The following is a 19,552-nucleotide window of genomic DNA, read 5'->3' as shown; positions in this document are numbered from 1 at the left end:
AATTCCCAGATCTTTCTCAGTCAAAACTCCTGGTTCCTTTCTTTTGATGGGACTTTGTAAACATAGAGAAACCATGCCATGTAGTGCAGTATAAAATCAGTCCCTCTTAAAAGTTTGTTGGAATAACAATGCTCTTTGGAAATTAAGTCTTTCGGTATTCAGCACGTTTATCTGTTGCTTTGAATTGACCTGTTACCTTTGCGTTTTAGGTTAGCCATATCCTTGAAAAGGCTGCTTTTCTTTCATGACACTGGTGTTTCCACCATCTCAAGGTCATGCTGCAAAAACAAATATAATAAGAAATTCAGCTTTTTGAGTTTTAACATGATAATGTTCCTCTACAGTATCTACAAGCCAGAACATCAGAGCAGTGAAAGCCTTACAGTGTCCCCTGAGTGAAAGAGGTTTGATCCATTCCTCATAAACTAGTAATGAAGGAAAAAGTGTATAGAGTAGTGAGGTATAAATAGCAAAATGCAATTTTAAAATTATTCTGGTCATTGAAAGCTGACCCAAGTTGTTATAAACTAGGTTCTGTAATTTTAGCCATTTGAGGCTGTACTTAAGCACCTAAATATAACTGACCTGTTCTTCAAAGGTGCTCAAAAGCAAGAGTGGGTGTAACACAGTGACAGGATTTGATCGGGGGAGTGATGTGTTCTCACAAGCAGGAGAAAGAAGATTATTTTCCCAGAACTAATCTGTGTGGTCTGGAGTGAAATAAGGTGAGCACCAGGACAGCAGGAAGGGAGGTGTCGAGCTGGCTTGATGTTTGTAGGAAGTTGAAATGTACCTTAGCAGCCTACAACTAACATAATTCCGAGCCTATACTCCTCTGCCTCAGAATACACTAGTATTTTTGAGGCGTAAGTATTTGAAGTTGGGCATGTGAAATGTATATGTTGATTCTGAATAATTTTTCTAGTCTCTGTGTAATTTGTTTAAAAATTAATTCTGTGGGTGTATATAAAGTGATACAGTTTACATTTGTCTTACATGTGTTTATATAATATATGTATGTCTTAAAATTATATAAAAAGAGTAGCAATCATCATTCTCCTTTTGGACATTCCCCGTGGGAGGAAGTTATGGTATGAATGATGACCTATAGAATGTGCGTGAACTGGGTGGCTGTGGATGCTAAGGAAAGTTTGGGTGGCGGCTGTAGCGAGGTTACTGTTCCAGCCTGAAGGGACATAATAGCAGTGCAAACAAATGCCATTACGTGCAAGTAGGTCCCTGGTGAGGGCGTAGACTAAGAACTGTATTTGATAGTCCTGCATCCCACGGTGGCGGAGGAAAATCCTGAGACTTGCTAAGGACACTCTTGGCTTTGGTGGTGCCTGGGTAGTGCTTCTCTGCTGCTTGCTCAGCTGTCTGCCCTGGGCTGAGCACTGTAAAGAAACATGCCTGGGTAGAAAACAAGTACTCAGTTGTAGCTTAAAATCTTGTTGGCCAGAGCTGCAGTTTTTGATGTAGAGCCAAGTTGAACAGCCCAGTGAAATGTCTTGTCTGTAGTGGTCAGGACCTACGAGTTTGGTGTCAGTGACATCAGCACGTGTGGGGTGAGGGAGGGCGGGCTGTGACCCGGCCATGTGCAGGAGGCATCGGACTGCTGCCAGGCTGCATGGCAGGGTCATCAGTGGCCTGGAGACAGGGCCTAATTAGTGCCATGGAGATGATGCCTTTTTAGCCTCTTCTCTTTCTCTTCCTGGTAAAATACATATTTGTAGTTAATATTTGTTTTGCAGAGATGGGGGGCCAAGATATTGCTGCTCAGAAAGTAAACTGGGATGATAAAAAGCTGTCAACTGTGATCTTGCAGTGAAGTACTTGCGTTCTGTTTATCTGTAAGGAGTCAGTGTTTCTTTTTGTAGCTACATTTGAGCTCATAGCTGGTTTTGACTCTAAGCACATGCATTCACAGAGGAACAGCAATTACAAAACAAAAGTGATTCATATGTACAAGGAATGGTCTGCAGCAACTAGGTCAGGCAGTGGCTTTGGCAAGCCATTGTTTGCCATGAAAATAGCATTGGAAGTAGAATGGCACTCAGAAGACTTGAGGCTGAGATGTCCAAGGTAAGCAGCATACTGCACGAGCCTCTCTGAATGATTTTTCAGTACACTGAAAAGCTTAAGTTCCACATTTTGCTCCTGTGTTTTTCTAACTTTTCCTTTAGAAGAAAAAACCTTCTATGTTTTGTTTTGTTTTTAGTTCCTTCGGGAGTGATACAAAATGGAGCTCGAGTACTGAGTAGAGGAATATTTCCTGGAGCCAGGCCATTGCCAATCAACCCTATAGGGAGCATGGCTGTCGCAGTAAGGTAAGAGTGGATCATCGTGGGATCTGTATGAAATAAATCAGTATTTTGCAGAAAATTTAGAAGTATATGTAAGCTCTGGTAAACAGGTAGTCTGCTGCTTGCCAGTGCTTCTGAGGTTCTAATTAAAACTGCCACCTAAAATTCTTGGGGTATCATCCTTTGCAAGATATTCATGGCATATCTGTCTGTTGCATGGTGGTTTGTGAAAAGCAGTTTTATTTTCACTAGCAAATTGCAGGCAGTTTGTGGTGAGAACCTCCTATAGTGGCCTGTTTTTCTAAGTGCAAATGCTTTTTCCTGGCCCTCTCCTCTTTCTCTTTTCTTAAAGACTTTTTTTCCCTGGATTAAATACCAGAGAGAAGAGTACCAATAATACTAAAGCAAATCCTGAAAGCTATTTGAACATATAGCTGTCATTTTGTTATTAACTTAGATCTTTGTGAGACAGTTTCTTTCGCTACCGTTTTATTTCAAGGTTATACTGAAACATTCAAGGGTAAAATGTTTAAGATACTCAACTATCAGGAAGCAGGGCAGTAAGAGACATCTAGTGATGGCAGTAGGAACTGTGGTTCAGTGGTTTGTTTTGCTTGAAGCAGCGCTGGTTTATTGGTGGAAGAACAATTTGCCTCGGGTGTAGCTCCATTTTCAGTCAGTCACAACAGAGATTAATTTGGTCAAGTGTACTGCCAGTGCCCTCCTCTTTCAGAACTCTCAGTATCTGCAAAAGCTATTTCAGCTCAGGCAGTTGGGTGTTCTGGGTGGGGTTTCATAATTAGTGCTGACCTCACTTTACTGCGCTCTTCCAATTGCAGTCTCTTTTCTCAGGAAAGGGCTGCAAGCAGTGAAATAAAGTATCTTAATAGGTCTTACTCCACTACTATTTACATGGGTTGGTTTTTTTTTTTTTTAATGCCTTTTCAGAATCATTGTCTAGCCCTTAGGGTGCAGTATTTCTATACAGTGAATGGAAAGAAAGAGAGAGCCTATGACATTCACGTACTCTTGATGCTTGCAATGCATAGAGGGGAAGACACTAATTGGAATAAAATCCATATTTTTTGATGAGCAGGTTCTTCAGCTGTTTTTCCCATTTGCTACACTGAAGGGATGCAGCCTCAAGGGTCATCCTCCAGAATTCTGCAGTGTTCCTCTCTGTCTCTCTTTACCACAGCTTGGCCTTGCTAGCAGCAGGGGTCAGCTCTCTTCATCAGTTTTCCCACTGGCTTTACCCAGGACTTGTATTCTGCTCCAGAGGGGATTGCAGAGCCATGGGACTACTGGATCATTAATTATATATAATTTTTATGAGATTCTCAAGCTAGATGGAGAACACAGTGGTCTCAATATTCTCTCTATAGAGTTTGTTGTATTTCCTGCTTAGACTCTGTTTCATAATTAGAATTGACTCACAGAGGAGATAGAACTGTTCTAGTTCCAGGCCACTTGAAAACTTACTTCTCTGTAGGCATCCTCAAATTGCTGTGCTGTAAAGCTGCATATAGTTAAATTCTACACGTTTTCAAAGGACTGTTTCTCTTGGTTTTTTTCCCAGCAGGTAGAGAACAGGATCTTTACCAGCTACCTGTTAATGGAGGGACAGGAAATTAGGGATTTTACCCCTCCCTTGCTTACGTTCATTTTGCTCTGTCTCACAGAAAAGCATTTATAATTACTGAATGCAGACATTTCTAATTCTTTTTGTTCTCTTCTCCAGCCTTAGGCAGTATTAGAAATAGCTTGCTATGAATATACTCCTGGTGTGCATAATGTCTGCTCATATTTAAAGTCTCCTGCAATATCCCCTAATTCTTGAAAGGCAGAGGGAGACACAGACAAGAAGCTTTGAAAGCTTTTGAGAAGTTAGGGGACTCTCTTCAACAGAGCGAGTTCAGCAGGCTGTTTTGTCTCATTTCTCTCAGGGATAATATGACTCAGAATTTCTTTAGAAAGAAGATCAATCTGGATTCACAATGCCTCTTAGAACATCATGTGGTCCTCTCAAAACTGCATACCTCTGTTTTCAGTTTCTGTTAAAATAACACTATTTCTTGGTTTCAGCCCCTCTCCTCAGATACACAAGACTAAATAGGACCTGTTGTGTTGAGCTTTCATGGTGTCTCATGAGAATAACTTCTGCATATAATGTGCAGCAGGGGAAATTTGCCACAGCATCCATGCAGCCTTCTTTTGCAATTTAAGAGTAAGTGGACTGCTCAGATCGAGCTGTCATTCCTGTGCAGAGGACAGTGGTTCAGTCAGGCTGGCAGAAGGTGTTTTCAGACCTGTTAAGGTGCAGGGAAGTTGATTGTCCCCACTAGTTTTTACTAGGAGGGTGGTCTGGGCAGCCATGGGAGGTGGTGCGGTCTTCTGTTAAATTCCCTGCTGAAACTGTGTGCCTCTGCTTATATATTGAGAAGCCAGACAGCTTCTTTCTAAGACTTTTTAAATCAACTATCTGTTTTCTTGAGAAGTGTTCATTTGGTGCCGTAAATGAAAGGCCTAAAGCCACCTGAAGAAGGTAGTTTTCATCATTCTCATGGGGGGCTATTAGCATTTTCTTGGTAGCAGATAGTTGCATAATAAGTGAAACCTCATAACTGTTTTTCTTTAGTTAACCATATGTAGGAATCACAGGTTCTTCTGTAAGATGCTGGTCTTCTGTTGGCACTTCCTTGCTGTCTGAGCTGTTTATTTCATTTTGTGTCTTAAATCCTCAAGATCTTAGTGATCTTTGGTGTAATTGTCCCCCAAGCTGGTGCACATAACTTGCAGTATGTTGTCCTGTTGTGCAGTGCCATTAGTCCCAAAACACAGTAACAAAAAGTTTGGTCTTGGGTTAAATTTGCAGCTGTAGTTAGGTGGAGTCTTTTGACTAACCTGTTATTCAGAAAGGAGGCCAAAACTATAGCATTGGATTAAGAAGCTGAAATCTGTGAATTCTGATGTGTTAACTCCCATCAATAGAACTGTTTACTGTGCTGTTCATCTTCGACGGTGTGACTGAATGCATTGGCATATTTTGTTCCTGCACAAGGTGTTGATGTGTTGCTATTCCCTTGTAATTACCTATAATTGCTTTCTATTTTATATATAAAAAAGGTACAATTGAATTAAGTACTTTGGGTTAAAAAACCCTCCTGCAAGTTGTTTAACAAACGTGACTTTCCATGAATAAAGAATTGCAATTGAGATCATCATTATTTTCTAGTGCATTTGGCTTAAATTGCACAAATAGGCCTTTCATTCCAAACTAATCTACAAATGGAAAGGCATCCCACACTATTTTTACTTTGAAAATCATCCTCTGGTGTTAAATCTCCACAACAGAGCATAATTGGATGTGTTTTGACAGTAGCTTTTTATTTACTTTATTCACACCACTTTTAGCTTGTTTACCATCCAGATTTTCCATGTTGCGGCTGACAAGTCTAAGACCCACCCAAAAACAGCAGGGAAAAATAACGCTTCAAGGCTGCACAACATGTAGCATGTCTCTAGCATGAGAGCCATCATATTTTGGGGGTATTTTTGGCAGGCCATATCCCTGAATAGTTCCCTGGGAGAATCTAAAAGCAAATGCAGTGATAGTCTTGATATGTAGAAAAGAAAATACTGACTGACAAAGGTATTCAATGAGAGCAAAGCCACTAGTTCCTTACATGCGCAAGGAGTTGGTTGTGAAAGTGAGCTCCTGCTGTTCCTGTCATCATCCATTGGAAAATATCTTTTAAATGTTTTTCCAGGAGGACTTCTGTGTTGCTTTGGTAGGGACAGTATCTGTCAAAGTGGCCAGTGCCTATGACATTCACGTGTCTTGGCAAGGTGCACGCAGCTCTTACCATACATAATCACCTTCCACAGGAGTCAGGTATCACCTGTTACATCAGCCCGTGGGAAGAACACAAGCTTGGAAGTTGATCCAACATTTCAGATGATGTAATGTCAATTTCACCATGATACTTGTGATTTTCTCCAGTTAGCCATAGTGTGTGGGTGGTTTGTGACTATGTCCAAGTCCTGTTGCTGGGCAGTAGAACTACTGAGCCTAAGTCTCTCATCTGCCTAATGTGGACAGATCCACTGAGGTGAGCTTGGTGGAAATTCACCCCACAGAGAATTCACCCTTACCAGCTGTTTAGCATAGGCCTTGTAATTTGGTTCAGGTTTTTTTGCAGAACATGTTCTACAAAATATCCTTGGTAATTTTTTTTAAAGATACTTCCTTATATGCTACATATGCCTAGGTAATGGGTTGGATTTCTTTTGGTACTGTTTGTTAGAAATACCTTGGGTTTTAAATTATTGCAGGTTAAAAATAAAAATTAACAGGAAATTACATGTGGTTTTTTTCCCATTTTATCCAATTCTTCTTCACCAAACATATGTAGTTTCTCTTTCCTGGTTTTGGCTGGAGTTCATTTTCTTCCTAGTAGCCAGTACAGAGCTGTGTGTTGGCTTCAGTATGGGAATAATGTTGATAATATGCTGATGATTTTGTTTTAGTTGCTGAGCAGTACTTGTCCCAAGTCAAGGACTTTTCAGTTTCCCATGCTCCACCAGTGAGCAGGTGCACAAGAAGCTGAGAGGAGCAGGGGCAGGGCAGGTGACCTGAACTGGCCAAAGGGATATTCCATACCACAGAGCATAAACTGGGAGCGTTGGTAGGGAGGAACTGATCACTCCCGAGGGATGGGTTGAGTTGGGAGCAGTTGTGTTGCGCATCCCTTATCTTTCTTGTGCTTTATTTCCCTTTTTGTTACCTCTCTTTTTTGTCATTGTTGTTACTGGTTTTGTTGTTATTTACTTTATTTCAAAATGTTCATATCTCAACTCATGGTTACCTTTTTCCAATCCTCCTCCCAATCCCACCTGGAGCCGGGAAGAGCAAGCAGCTGCATGGGACATAGTTACTGGCTGGGGTTAAACACAGATGTTCTCAAGGAATTTCACATTTACCTGTGAATTGCAAACAGGCTTCCCAAAGAATTTCCCTCAGTAAAAAAAATATTTCTATTCAAGTTTCCAAGATAAAATTTTTCTTCTTCATAGGAAAAGCAAGTGCACCTGCACTGGCAGAGCTACAGCACTTCCTTGATTTTAAGAAGTTTAAAAAAAAATCAACAAAAAACCAGCAGAAAAACAACAAAACACCCCAAAATTCAACACTAACAAACCTTACTTACTTCATCATGAGTAGATTTTAACATATCTGTTCTTCTGCTATTAATGCCACAGTTCCTTATGCAACTCCTGATCAATGGGGCATGAAAAGAATGAGGTTTTTGCTTAACCTTATCTGAAGATGGAAAATGGTTATTTAGGATTATTTGCACTTTAAAATTATAGGGCAATTACTAGATTATTCCTTGGGCATAACTTTTATTATTGTGACTTCATTTCTCATGCTGGCTTTATTTTTGCTTCTGTTTTCCTCTCTTGAAGCAGCCATTCAAGCAGTGATTAAATAAAACAAACATAAGAAGCATGTGCAGAGTAGATGCCAAAGCATAAGTAGAATTATTATCATTCCCTTACATTATCTGTGAATTATTATTTTTGCTTAGGTAAAGGAATTGGTAGGTATTTCCTTTCATAAATTCTTAATTGTATCTTAATAGTGCTTACCACTGCCATGATCACCTTAACAAACCCCAGATCATCCCTGTTGCATTGCATTCCCCTCCCCACCTGTAACAGGCAGATTGAGTTATCCTTGGGAGCCAAAGGAATCCTTTAGTAACTGAAGGACAATAATGTTGACTGACTTGATTATTCTTTCTTTGCAAAATGCACAGGGCTCCATTTGTCTTAATTTCAGATCTGCTGCTGATACTCCTGGCAGTTCGTTAATTATATTTACTGTGGTCCTTTGCATACAATTTTTCTCTGAAGTACCTTTGTAAGAGCTTCTGTCACTATTGTGAGCAACTCACTTAACTCAGTAACCCCTGACAGAATCTCATCACAGAGCAAGTGAGCACCACTTACTTTTTGTATGCTTGCTCATCCTTCTGTCTGCTGGTCTGTAGTGGTTTTAAGAAGCAGTTCAGCTAGCTGTAGCCAAAAGTTCTGACTGTCCTGAATTTCCCTTTGAAATAAGAAAGTGATTTATTTTTTTTTTTTTTTTGTAAACCTGGAAGGTGTCAAAATCTACAAAACCCAGCTTACCTGTACTGTTTTCTTTGTATCTTCTAACTGTGTGTTTCCAGTTACATACAAAAACTGTCATCTATGGGTACAGAGTATCTGTCATCCAGAAGGATCAGAGGTAGATTAAGGTGATATTTAAACTCCAAATAGGTTTTCTTTGTTCATCAAAGGAATATACCTGTCTCAAGTGTGAAATGAAGTAAGTATTTTTCAGCAAAACTTTTTTCCATTTTGCAAACAGAATGTGATTACCTATCTTTCTTTCAAGCTAGCAGAGAAATTTAAGGAAGATATGCCTGTACTTGGTAAAATGACAGGCTTACTTTTGTCTCCTCCTGAGGAAGACCTCTGAAAGGCAGAGGCACTAACACTGTGCAAAGGACATTATTTTCTCATACTTGAGTCCCAGCTGCTGTGAGTCCCGTCTGGCTTCTGATGATATTGGTAGCAGAATTCGTATCCATTAACAACGGGAGTGAAGTCAGACTTTCAGAAGTCCAAACTTACATTTGCACTGCTTGAGGATTGCGTCATTGTGCTGCAACCAAATTGAAATACTCTAAAAAGAATCTATGCACATTGCTTTAAGCTCAAATCCCTCAAGAAGTAAGATAGTCCATGTCAGTAGGATGAAAAGCTCTAGAGACTGTCCCACTGACTTTCCTGATAGAGCAAGCCACTGCTTTAAAACATGAAAATATGTTAGCTTCTGGAAATTTTGAAATAAAGTTGTCAACAAAAAAGGGGAGGAAAAAATACTCAATGTCAGAGCAAGCGCTTGTTAATCTATTATTTTTTCAGTAGCAAAGTGAGAGTTACAACCAGAACTGTGAGCAAAAATAGATTGAGCTAGCCAAAATCTGTGTCCTGAAACCCAGGGGAGTTCTGTCCACTGATGGTCTAGATTGAGCTAAGTAGATCACAGATTCATTTTGTAATGAATATATGATTGTGTAAGCACAGTGTAGAGCTTGAGAATGTCTCAGAAGCATGTGTGGAATATGAATTGTTTAGATATTAGTTCATTCAACTCTTACTAATCTACTAATATCACTTATAAGTAATTCATCTAATGTTTGAGCTATTGCATATTAAGATACAGATCAGATTAATTCACTTTCAGGGTACATGACTTCTGATGTTGTGAATATCCTAAAGCACTCCGCCTGTATAACTTTTTACTTTTCTGCAAATATCCTTTGCTAATTCTCTCCTTGACCTGCTTTCTCTTCCTTTTGTATTTCCTCAAGCAGAACTGGTTGGAAATCTTTCAAAATGTAAGTGAAACTCAAAGATTTTTCTGAGATGCAAATGACCAGATCAAATGATCCATTTCCTGACCAGTTCCAGCATAGAAGCCTTTCTTCTGAAGTGTATTGGTATTTCCTTTTCTCCCTTTTTTTTTTTTAAGCAATTCCTTTTTTACACCTCTTTGTGAACTTCTGTTTTTCTTTACCAGCATCTCTGTTTGCAGACACTCACTGTGGGATGCTAACCCCATAGTCCACCCTCCCCTGGGATGTCCCTCTGTTCTCCCCAGGCATTTCCTTCTGTTTTTATGCTGATTTGGAGGAATTGGGATCTGGAGTAAGTCCATGGGCAGAGCTTTTGAATCCAAATTATAGCCCCTTTATGTAAAGGCAACACTAGAGAGTCAAGAGCAGGGCAAATCAGGGGTATTTCTTTGGCACGAGGTTGCGCTGCTCGATGGAGCTGTTGCTTTCCTTTTATTGTCTGTCTCTCAGTACAAACTAACAAGAGTAGGTCTAAATAGCATAAAAATGGGCATCTTGATTTAAATCACACCCATTACCCATTAGAGGCCTTGTTCCCCTGCAGTTAATAGGAATCTCATTTGAGTTCCCACCTATTCTGTCCTGTATTGGTTTCCTTGGAGCAAGAATTGATTGTTATTTTTTAATGGAAAATTAGTAGTGTGATTTTTAGTGAGCCATATTGCTCTGACTTTTAGCTGCCTAGTAAAATCAAGTAACTTTAATTTTATGCTAATTTATGATAATTTTTAACATCTTTAAATGTAAATTTACCCTAAAAATGAAGAATCTGTCACTTAAAATGCATCACATGCTTTCTTGTAATGGCTGATCTTAAGGAGTTGGTTATAAATTCACCTTATAACTAGCTTAGTATGGATGATTTCTTCTTCTAAGCATTTGGCATCCTCTAATGACAACCCCTGCAGTTGCAAGCCATCACGGAGTAAATGTAGCTGGCTTGCTGTACAATCATGAATGACATTGCACTTAGTTATTAATAATTGAAGGAGCTTTGTGTATTCCTTCTGGGTTCTATATGGAATTTATAGATCATACATCTACTCAGAAATCTAGTTGAAAGTAATTTTGTTGAGCAGAAGAGGTTGGCAAGAGGCTTTCTTTGCTAATAAGTGTACCTTCTATTCTATCCATTTCTTTGAAAGCACTGTAAATAACATTTAGAATGACTAATGAATTTGCTGCCTTCTAGCATTGTCCTGTCACTGGTTCATAAATGCAAAGGGGTTTCTTATCTCAGTGAGTTCTTGCAGACAAGGGCATTTAGACAAACAGGAACTGTGGAATTACATACCACTCTTTTTTTTCTCACTTTTCAACCTTGCCTTTCAGAAATGGGCAATGCTCTGCTGTTTCTTGTGTAAGGAAACCATACATGAGGTCCCTTGCCTGAAAGCTAAAGTGCTTTCCCAGTTTAAACAGCCTTGCTTTTTTGTTGTATTTTTTTAAACTGAGGTTCAAGGCTGGTAAACTGGCAGGTGGCAGTGATGATGGCTTTAGTCAATGACGAGCATCCTGCTCTCCTCCTTTTCAGCAGGAGTTAAACTTTGCACAGAATCAGTGCTTTCTTTAATAGTATTGTAAGCATCGTATTCTATTTTTTAAAGTCAGTGGCAATGCTCTAATACTTTTAACTCCAGAAAAAAAAAACTGTTAGTTTTTAAATATATCATGCTGCAGTAGTTCCCACTGCACAGGGTGCCATAAAACCAAAGGAGGAAATGACAGCTTCTAGAGCAAATCCAGATTTATTTTTCTACTGCTTGTTTTTGAACACAATCTAGTATTTTCTTGGCAGCTAGTGGCTTAAGATTGTATTGCTTTTAAGGTTATTTATTAACCGATCAGAATCAGAACTGTGACTGGACCTGGTTGCTCCTTCTCTTGGAAAGAGTTCTAAATAGAAGTTGTGCTACTTCCAGGTGAAACATCTCCTGCACTTGGAATGCAAGTTGGTATTAGAGTTGGAAAGTGTCTTTCAGAGGAGGAAAAGAATTGCCCCAGAAAGTAGTGTCTCTTCCCTACATTTTTGGTAGTGTCGCATTATATGAAAAAGATGAGGGGCTATTTATCCAACTTAGCAGAGTTTATTTACCCAGTAAATGAAATAATGTTGGGGTTTTTTTGTTTTAAGTTTTGGAAGAGTAAATTATTATTTGAAATTTAAATAAATACTGTTTGTACCTAATTTATTTGTAACCATCGCCTACTTGTTCCTGCTTCTTGTGCTATGTTGCATCTTTGGCTTGTTTTGTATGTCAAGTCCAATCCATGAGCAATTAGGCTTTGAAACCAGCTTGCATGGACATTACTTTGATAGTCATAGTTTCAGATTGTAATTTCAATTATTCTGTCAGTTGACTTTATCATCTTTAGCTTTGAAGCAGGATCACATCTCTGTGGCTTCTAAGACCACTTGGATTTGTTTTTACAGGAATGGAATAACAAACTGCCGGATGCGGACGGAAAGCGAACAGTCCTGCGGCTCTCCAGTTGTTAGCGGTGACCCAAAGGAGGATCACAACTACAGCAGTGCCAAATCTTCCAACCACAGGAGCACATCACCTGCTAGTGACTCCGTTTCCTCTTCCTCTGCTGACGACCAGTATGAATTTGCAACTAAAGGTAGCCAAGACAGCAGTGAAGGAAGTGAAGTCAGCTTCCAGAGCCACGAGAGCCATAGCGAAACGGAAGAGGAGGACAAAAAGCAGAGTCGGAAGGAGACCAAGGATTCTTTAGCTGACAGTGGATATGCATCCCAGCACAAGAAAAGGCAACATTTAATGAAGGCGAAAAAAGTACCAAGTGACACACTGCCTCTTAAAAAGAGACGTACAGAAAAGCCCCCTGAGAGTGACGATGAGGAGATGAAAGAAGCAGCAGGATCACTCCTGCATTTAGCAGGAATTCGATCCTGTTTGAACAACATCACCAATCGGACGGCAAAGGGGCAGAAAGAGCAAAAGGAAACCACAAAAAATTAGAACAAATCAATGATTTGTTTGAACTTACAAAGTTTTGTTTCAGCACGTCAGGTGAAATCTAATGATTTGTGGCAATATCAGCAATTTTTTCCTTTTTTTGTTTTTCTTCTATTTCTTTTTGTTTTGTTTCTTTGGGTTTTGGTTTTTTTTGACCCTTAAGATTTTTATTTTTTAAAGGAGATTGAAGCCATAGAACTCATACTGACACTCAGCTAATTTACAAAAGCTTTTCATTACCTGAAGACAAAAAGTTAACAAAAAAAAAGCCAAAATCGCCATTGCTTTCTCCAGGTTTTCAAAAATGCATGGTTGAATACGCAGTGATATCAACATTAATGTGATGGGAGTAAAATTGGGCACTTGGAAATCCCTCTTATAGTAGAAGAGCTGTGCATAATTTAGTATTCATTCAGGCCTGGCCCTTAAGAATTTTTTTAATGGCCTTACAATTGGGTTAGAAGTGAATGTGAATAAAGAGATTTGTGGGAAAGAGGAGGCGTGTACTTCTCAACCAAGAACTATTTAGTGGCACTTGGAGATGTTGTGCCATACAGGTCTTCAGACAGCCACGGGTGGCATCTGTGCAAGCAGTAATGCACTTCTAGTGTGTCACGTATTCTATGTGGCTCATAATGTGAAGACTGATAACTCTTTAAGTTTGAGGAAATTTAAACTATGTATGCAATGGGTTTCAGTGAAATAATGAAATGGGAGGGGGGTGACTGTTAGTAGCATCGTTAACCATTGAATTCTGTCTTCTGTCTTAAATTGACAGAATATTCAAAAAGCCATAAGCCTGAAGATTGGCACTGCGTGCAAAAAATAATAGTAATAGGGAAAAACAAACTATGTCTTCTAAGTGAAAAGTAATCAAGTCTAGGAAATTACAGTAGATACAATGTACATCAGAATCTTTTTCTGTGGATCACATCCTTGATCTAACAGGGAAAACAAAGCTACGAAACCTGCCATTAGTAGTATTCTGTATTTAAAAATAGAAGGAAAGCATATTGGTGAACAGTAAAATTCAGAAGTTCAACAAAAGAGCTCCTACACTGCGCTCAGAAGTGAGTGTGCAGTGACCATCAGTCAGGATTCATCTGTGCAAAAATGACAACAAATTTCCAGATTCAACCAGCATAGCCAGCAGAAGAAATTTGATCCACATTGCATGGATTCTTTAGGGAAGGGGGGAAAACAAAAAGCAAACAATTTTTTTTATTCAAAGATGACAAAGTTCTTGTAAGGTAAATAATGTATTTAGCATGAAGCATGAATTATTTTCATATAAATATAGAAAATAGAGAAAAAGGCTATGCCTCTAATTTTTAAAGCCCTTAGGCTTAGAGTTTGTTTTTTGGGGGTTTTATTTTTTTTGTTTTGTTTTTTTGTTTGGTTCTTTTTTGTTGTTGTTGGGGTTTTTTTGAAGCAGGTGTTTAAGGTTTAACCTTCTTCAGGGACAAACACTGACTGTTGGGGAACTTACTCTGCAATATTAAAAAATAAAATCTTCATGCTCTGGTAGGGCTTGGATGGTTGAATTATACTGCCTTGTCTGCACATTCAGCCCCCCTCTCCCTACTTCTGTTTAAAAAAAGAAAAAAAAAAAAAAGAAAAAAGTAAAAGTGTGTCTTTTCTTCGTCTGTACATGTGTAACATGACGCAATAATCTGAGGGCAAATTTAGTAGTGAGTGTGTATGACAGAATCAAGAGAATAATGGGAGGTTAATTGAGGAAAACTCTCTGATTTGATTCAGGAATAAGTAGACAAGAAAATAGCTTTGCTAATTTGCCATGAAAAATTGAAATTAGTTTAAGAGCCTTATGGAGGTGTCTGGATAAAAACCAGTGTTACAGAGAGTGTGATTCAGGTACAGTGCTACTCTCCTGGTAAGGATGACTGTGAGACAGAAAATCACTACAGCAGAGAGAAGCTGCGAAATAAACAAAACAATCTCTCTCACCTGGATTCTTGCATTTGGCATGAAAAATTCTACACTTAGAATATCCTAGAGGCAAAAAGAAAATCCCAGAAACCAACCACTTAAGAGAACAAAGTGGTCGGTTTCTTAAAGAGTATAGGTTTAGATTTATCACTAACAGCTGTTTCAGGCAGCAATTTCACCGAGATGGATGTAGTTTATGAAGAGTGAGTTAGAGGAGGGTTTGACTTCCTACTCAGTGCAGTGAGCTAAAAGTTGTATTTGGAGATGCCTGTGGTGTGTGCTCAGTTGGGAGATGGAAGGACTGGAGGACAGACTGATCTGGACCTGGTCCTGTGCTCTGCAAGCGTTCTGTAAAGAACCGGGCAGCACAGCAAAAGTGTGCCTCTCCTCCCATCTCAGCCAGCATGTCCTGGGATCCAGGAGCTGCTTGACAGCTGCCAGAGCTCAGCACACCTGCCAGCTTTGGAGATGAGGAAGGAGAGAGCCACGGATAGTGCGAGAAACAGCCTTGTTGCTCTCAGTTTGCAGGGGCCAATGCATGCAGGGTTGATTCCCAGCATTAGTTAAGTCAGGAGTACATAGATACTGACTTTTGCTGGCTGCCTGCAGCCCTTTAGATAACATTGGGGAAAACAGGAAGGACCAGTCCCTTGGCCAGGTAGCACAGAGATGAATGAGCCATAACATTTCCCTTGTCTGATCACACTGGGATAATCTGCTTCTTCCCATGCTCTCTACAGCCAAAGTCTGTAGGCAGTGAACCACACAACCCTGTACAAGAGAACTTGATCTTCATCTTTTACAGACTTTTGGGAGGGTCATCTGAAATAGAAGATACAGTCTCACTTTGCCACCACCTTTGCTCACTAATGCATAGATGTATCAGCTCGGTAGTGGCATAATATTTACCATAAAACAGCACTGAAAAATCTAGTGGCAGAAAATACAAACCATGGCTCAGCCATCTCTGTCCTCCAGGGAAAGCAACGTGTTTGTGTGCCAGTGGCCAGATTCTGTCCACAACACTAATTCCAGAGCAACTTCTCTGATTGCAGTGTGTCAGTGCAAATGAGATCAGTATCTGCTGAACAACAAGTACCATTCATTAATGTGGACTCTTGGTGGCTAAATATATAATTACCACTAGTATTACTCATCTTAGAAAACAGTCATTTTGCATAAATATCTAATTAGGCAGATTATACAGATATATATATAGATATAGATATATAACACCTATCTAAGACTTCAACAAGTCCTCTATATACTTGCTGGTAAACCTAAAATGTTGGCAAGCATGTATTTTCATATAAAATTTGTTTCTCCAAGTCTGATCTGCAAGGAAGGTATTCTTTGGTAGGATTTTACAAAGTTCTATTCAGGAACCAGCAGTTTGGGCTGCCATCAACGGATTATTTCTGGTGTTTAAAAACAACTTGTCCTTATTGATGCTTACTCTGACTGTTGATGAGAAGTACATAATTTGGATTGTATGAAGTATTTAGGAGTCACCTTTTAAACCATATTTGTGCCTGGCTGACAATGGTAACTTTGTCAGAACTGGTTCTACTCCATCAGAGAAGTTCTCTTTTTTTTGTGTAAGAACTGAAATTGATTTGTTTTCCAAGAAATACGATGTCAGTTTTTAATTGAACTGTCTTTACTTCAACTGAATGATGTCAAAACGGACTGGTAATTGCACTGTATTACAAACTCTCTCACTTGCCAGATAGGAGGTGGTGTGTTTTTGCTTCTTTTCCTTCTAAGCCATTTTGGGGTGAGAGTTGTCAAATCTCTAACTTTCCCTTCTTCTCACTCTAAGTCTTGCCAAATTAGCATTTCTCCAAGACAGGTGGGGGCGAGGTCAGCAAGTGTTCAGTAGTGAGTTTCACATAGGCATGAACTGTAAGGGTTGCTGGACTTCATGGCAAGCTCCTTTGGAATATGCCTTTTGCAGCAAGAAGCTCTTGCAGGCCAGAGCTAATGCCATAAGCAGATTTCACCAGCATCTCCAGGGAGGTGAAATCTGCTGATTGTGCTTGCATTCTGCAAGCAGTTGGATGTTCTACTGCATTTTGGTGCAGATTCTGCTTGCATTTAAAAATGCAAGCACAGGTCTTGAACAGCTTAAATGTATCACCCCATAGCTGTTTCTGAAAGCAGTCTGCTTCTGATCTTCTCCTGGCAAAACTGGCAGTAGTTCTACAAAGATCACAGGGCTTTACAGCTGAAAAGCCGAACGTGGGAGCAAGGAGGTGTGCCCTGTAGGACTAGAGAACTGTCCTGAGACTGTTCTCTCCAGCACTTGAGTTGAGGTTCATATCCTGGTTCCTCTCCTGCCTTAATGGGAGAAGGGAATCCCAAAGGAGATGCATTGGCTCCTAGTGTTCAGCTGAATTACTGTCTACCTGTGGAAAAGATACAGAAAAAAGCTGGAGGCTGCATTCTTCACTGGAGTGAGGTAGAAATACATCAACATACTTTAGCAGAGAATGAAATCCTAAATTGTACACCAAATGGCACCATGGATAAAAAATTACCAAAACAACACTTTGTCCTGGTTTCTTAGTAGTGGTAATTTATTTTCACTGAGATTTTGGTTCCCATCCCAATTCATCTAAAGATGTAGATCATAGAATCATAAAATGTGCTGAGTTGGAAGGGACCCATCTGACTCATGGCCCTGCACAGGACACCCCAAGAATCACACGGTGGGTCTGTGAGTGCACAATCTGAGGTTTTCTAGAACTTGAAGGTGTCTCCTCTCCTTTGCAGTCAGTGGAGCTATAGACACCCAAGTGCTCCTGGAAGCCTTTACCATGTCACTATTAATTATTATTGTTATTACAATTTTTGCTTTAATCTGAGCCTAGGCATTTTTGAAAACATTACTCTCCTATGCTCCAGGATTCAAATAAAACTACTGAGAAAATGCATTTCCAATACAATTTACTTCACTTCCTGGAGAATGCAAACCCAGCTCCTTCGGGCACATCACTACTGCCTGAATAGCTCATTGGCATATTTTATAGGAAATATTTTGAAACATTTTCTTAACTTTGCCACCAAAAGAGCATTTGAACCATACATCCTCCTGATTGTAACAGAGTATCAGTGTTGACCGTCTGACCAGTTAAGTTTTAGTAGTGTTCTTCACAGCCCTCCAGTAATATATCAAACACTGTTATGCACATAATGCAGCACTGTGATCTAATTTAAATAATACTTTTTTATTATTTATACTACTCTATGTAATATACATCAACACTTTGCTATATAACCTAAGTGATAACCCTCTTCTTAGTTACCTGCCAAACTCTGAATTTCTGTTTGATTTATATTGCAATTAGCACAGTTACCAAGTTGTAATGATGTCTCTTTTCCTTTGAAATGAGATGTGTAAGTCAAACTATACATTTTGTGTGTTTCTGTTTTGAGATGAAGTTTATAAGGATTTACACACAACATTCGGTGTTCTGTATAAATCTGCATACATTTGTAAATTCATCTGTTAATCCCCTTTTATTTAGAAAGTATTAATTGATGGTGGTTTATTAGGGATTTTTATTTTTGCATTTTTATTTTTAGTATACTGGTTATTCTTGAATTAAGCAGAGACTTGTCAGCTGAGTTGCTTTATCTTTGATCATGTACATGACCTTATAATTCTTCCACAGTTCAGCAAACAAGTACTAGCTTCACTGACCAAAAAAAACAAAGTCTCAACCTAATGTGTCTATGGTGCTGTATTTTGCTGGTATACATTTAAAACCAGAAATGATTTAAAGGTCACTTTTGAGTTGTTCTAATAAGTAGCCTTCTCTGGTTTGGGGAGTTTGGGTTTTGTTTTAGCATTGAAAACAAGGTATATTTATCTAAAGATATAATGTTTTTTCTACTGTATCACATTTCCTTTTGCATAGAGGGGAATATCGGCCTGATGTAACATCCTTTCACAATCAGTGGAAGGGGGGTTTGTTTCATTTTTTTATTTTCAGTGGATTTCGTGAGGCTTTGGATCAGGCCAGCAGTTACAGGAGCTCATCATCTGAGGGTTTAAAGGATAAATGACAACTTGTGCTGGCCTTTAGTGCTAGAAGGGATTTTACCGAATACTAAAACTACATGCTGGACTCTGGAATGGCTGACAATCTAGAAATGGGAATATTTTTCATTTGTTTACTCTGGCCTGAAATCCCAAGACCTTCTTTTTTTGTTTGGGTGACATTGAACTTGAGTACATTTTTAAGTTACTAGAGCATTGTACATTTCCTGAGTATGTGTGTGGGACAGCAGTTGAAAGTCATACCTGTATCTGATAACCAGTTCCATGCCTGCATCATTCACACTCACTACTTAAAACTGCCATGATGTAAAATGTTGGGGGGGAATGATTTGTGTGTGTATGAAAAGCATTATGAACTTGTACATTTTTTTATACTCTGATCTGTAATTTCTGAAGTATTTTGTTTTACAGAAAAAGTGATAAAGCAATCAAAAGACCAAGAGATTTAGTATCAATGCTTAAGGGTCACAGGACCTTAACTGGCCAATAAGTTAATTTAGTACAGTGATAAGCCAATTTTTTTTTCCTGTACTTGGCGTCTGAAACTGCCAATTTCATCAATATTAAAATACGAACTGTGACGGGGAATGAACAGTGATGTTAATTTGTATTTGTGTTTACCTAAATGAGCAGTCCGAAGGCAAGTGCAATCAGCTGATCTTTAGGAACTATGAAATTGTTGATTTAGAGGCATACTTGCATTTTACATTTTCTTGATGTGTAATCATGTTGCCAAAGACAAACTATTTCATCAATTATTATTGTAAATAACACTTTCCC

General features: G+C 39.1%; 1 protein-coding gene across 6 annotated transcripts in view; it reads left to right on the top strand.

Moving 5' to 3' along the window:
* The window catches only part of FOXN3 (forkhead box N3), a 210,940-nt gene extending 191,752 nt beyond the window's left edge, over nucleotides 1-19,188 (top strand). For all 6 annotated transcript variants that reach the window (XM_066188638.1, XM_066188637.1, XM_066188641.1 and 3 more), the window contains 2 exons: nucleotides 2,219-2,327; nucleotides 12,210-19,188. In XM_066188638.1, coding sequence (XP_066044735.1) covers nucleotides 2,219-2,327; nucleotides 12,210-12,759 — 659 coding nt within the window. In that variant the 3' untranslated portion in view covers nucleotides 12,760-19,188. The remainder of the gene's footprint in view (nucleotides 1-2,218; nucleotides 2,328-12,209) is intronic.
* The last annotated feature ends 364 nt before the right edge of the window (nucleotides 19,189-19,552 follow it).

This window comes from Chamaea fasciata, unplaced genomic scaffold (genome assembly GCF_029207755.1).
Source record: "Chamaea fasciata isolate MVZ Bird 193981 ecotype frontalis unplaced genomic scaffold, bChaFas1.0.hap1 SCAF_7, whole genome shotgun sequence".
NCBI lineage: Eukaryota > Metazoa > Chordata > Aves > Passeriformes > Sylviidae > Chamaea > Chamaea fasciata.
This window is presented reverse-complemented; position numbering and strand designations above follow the sequence as displayed.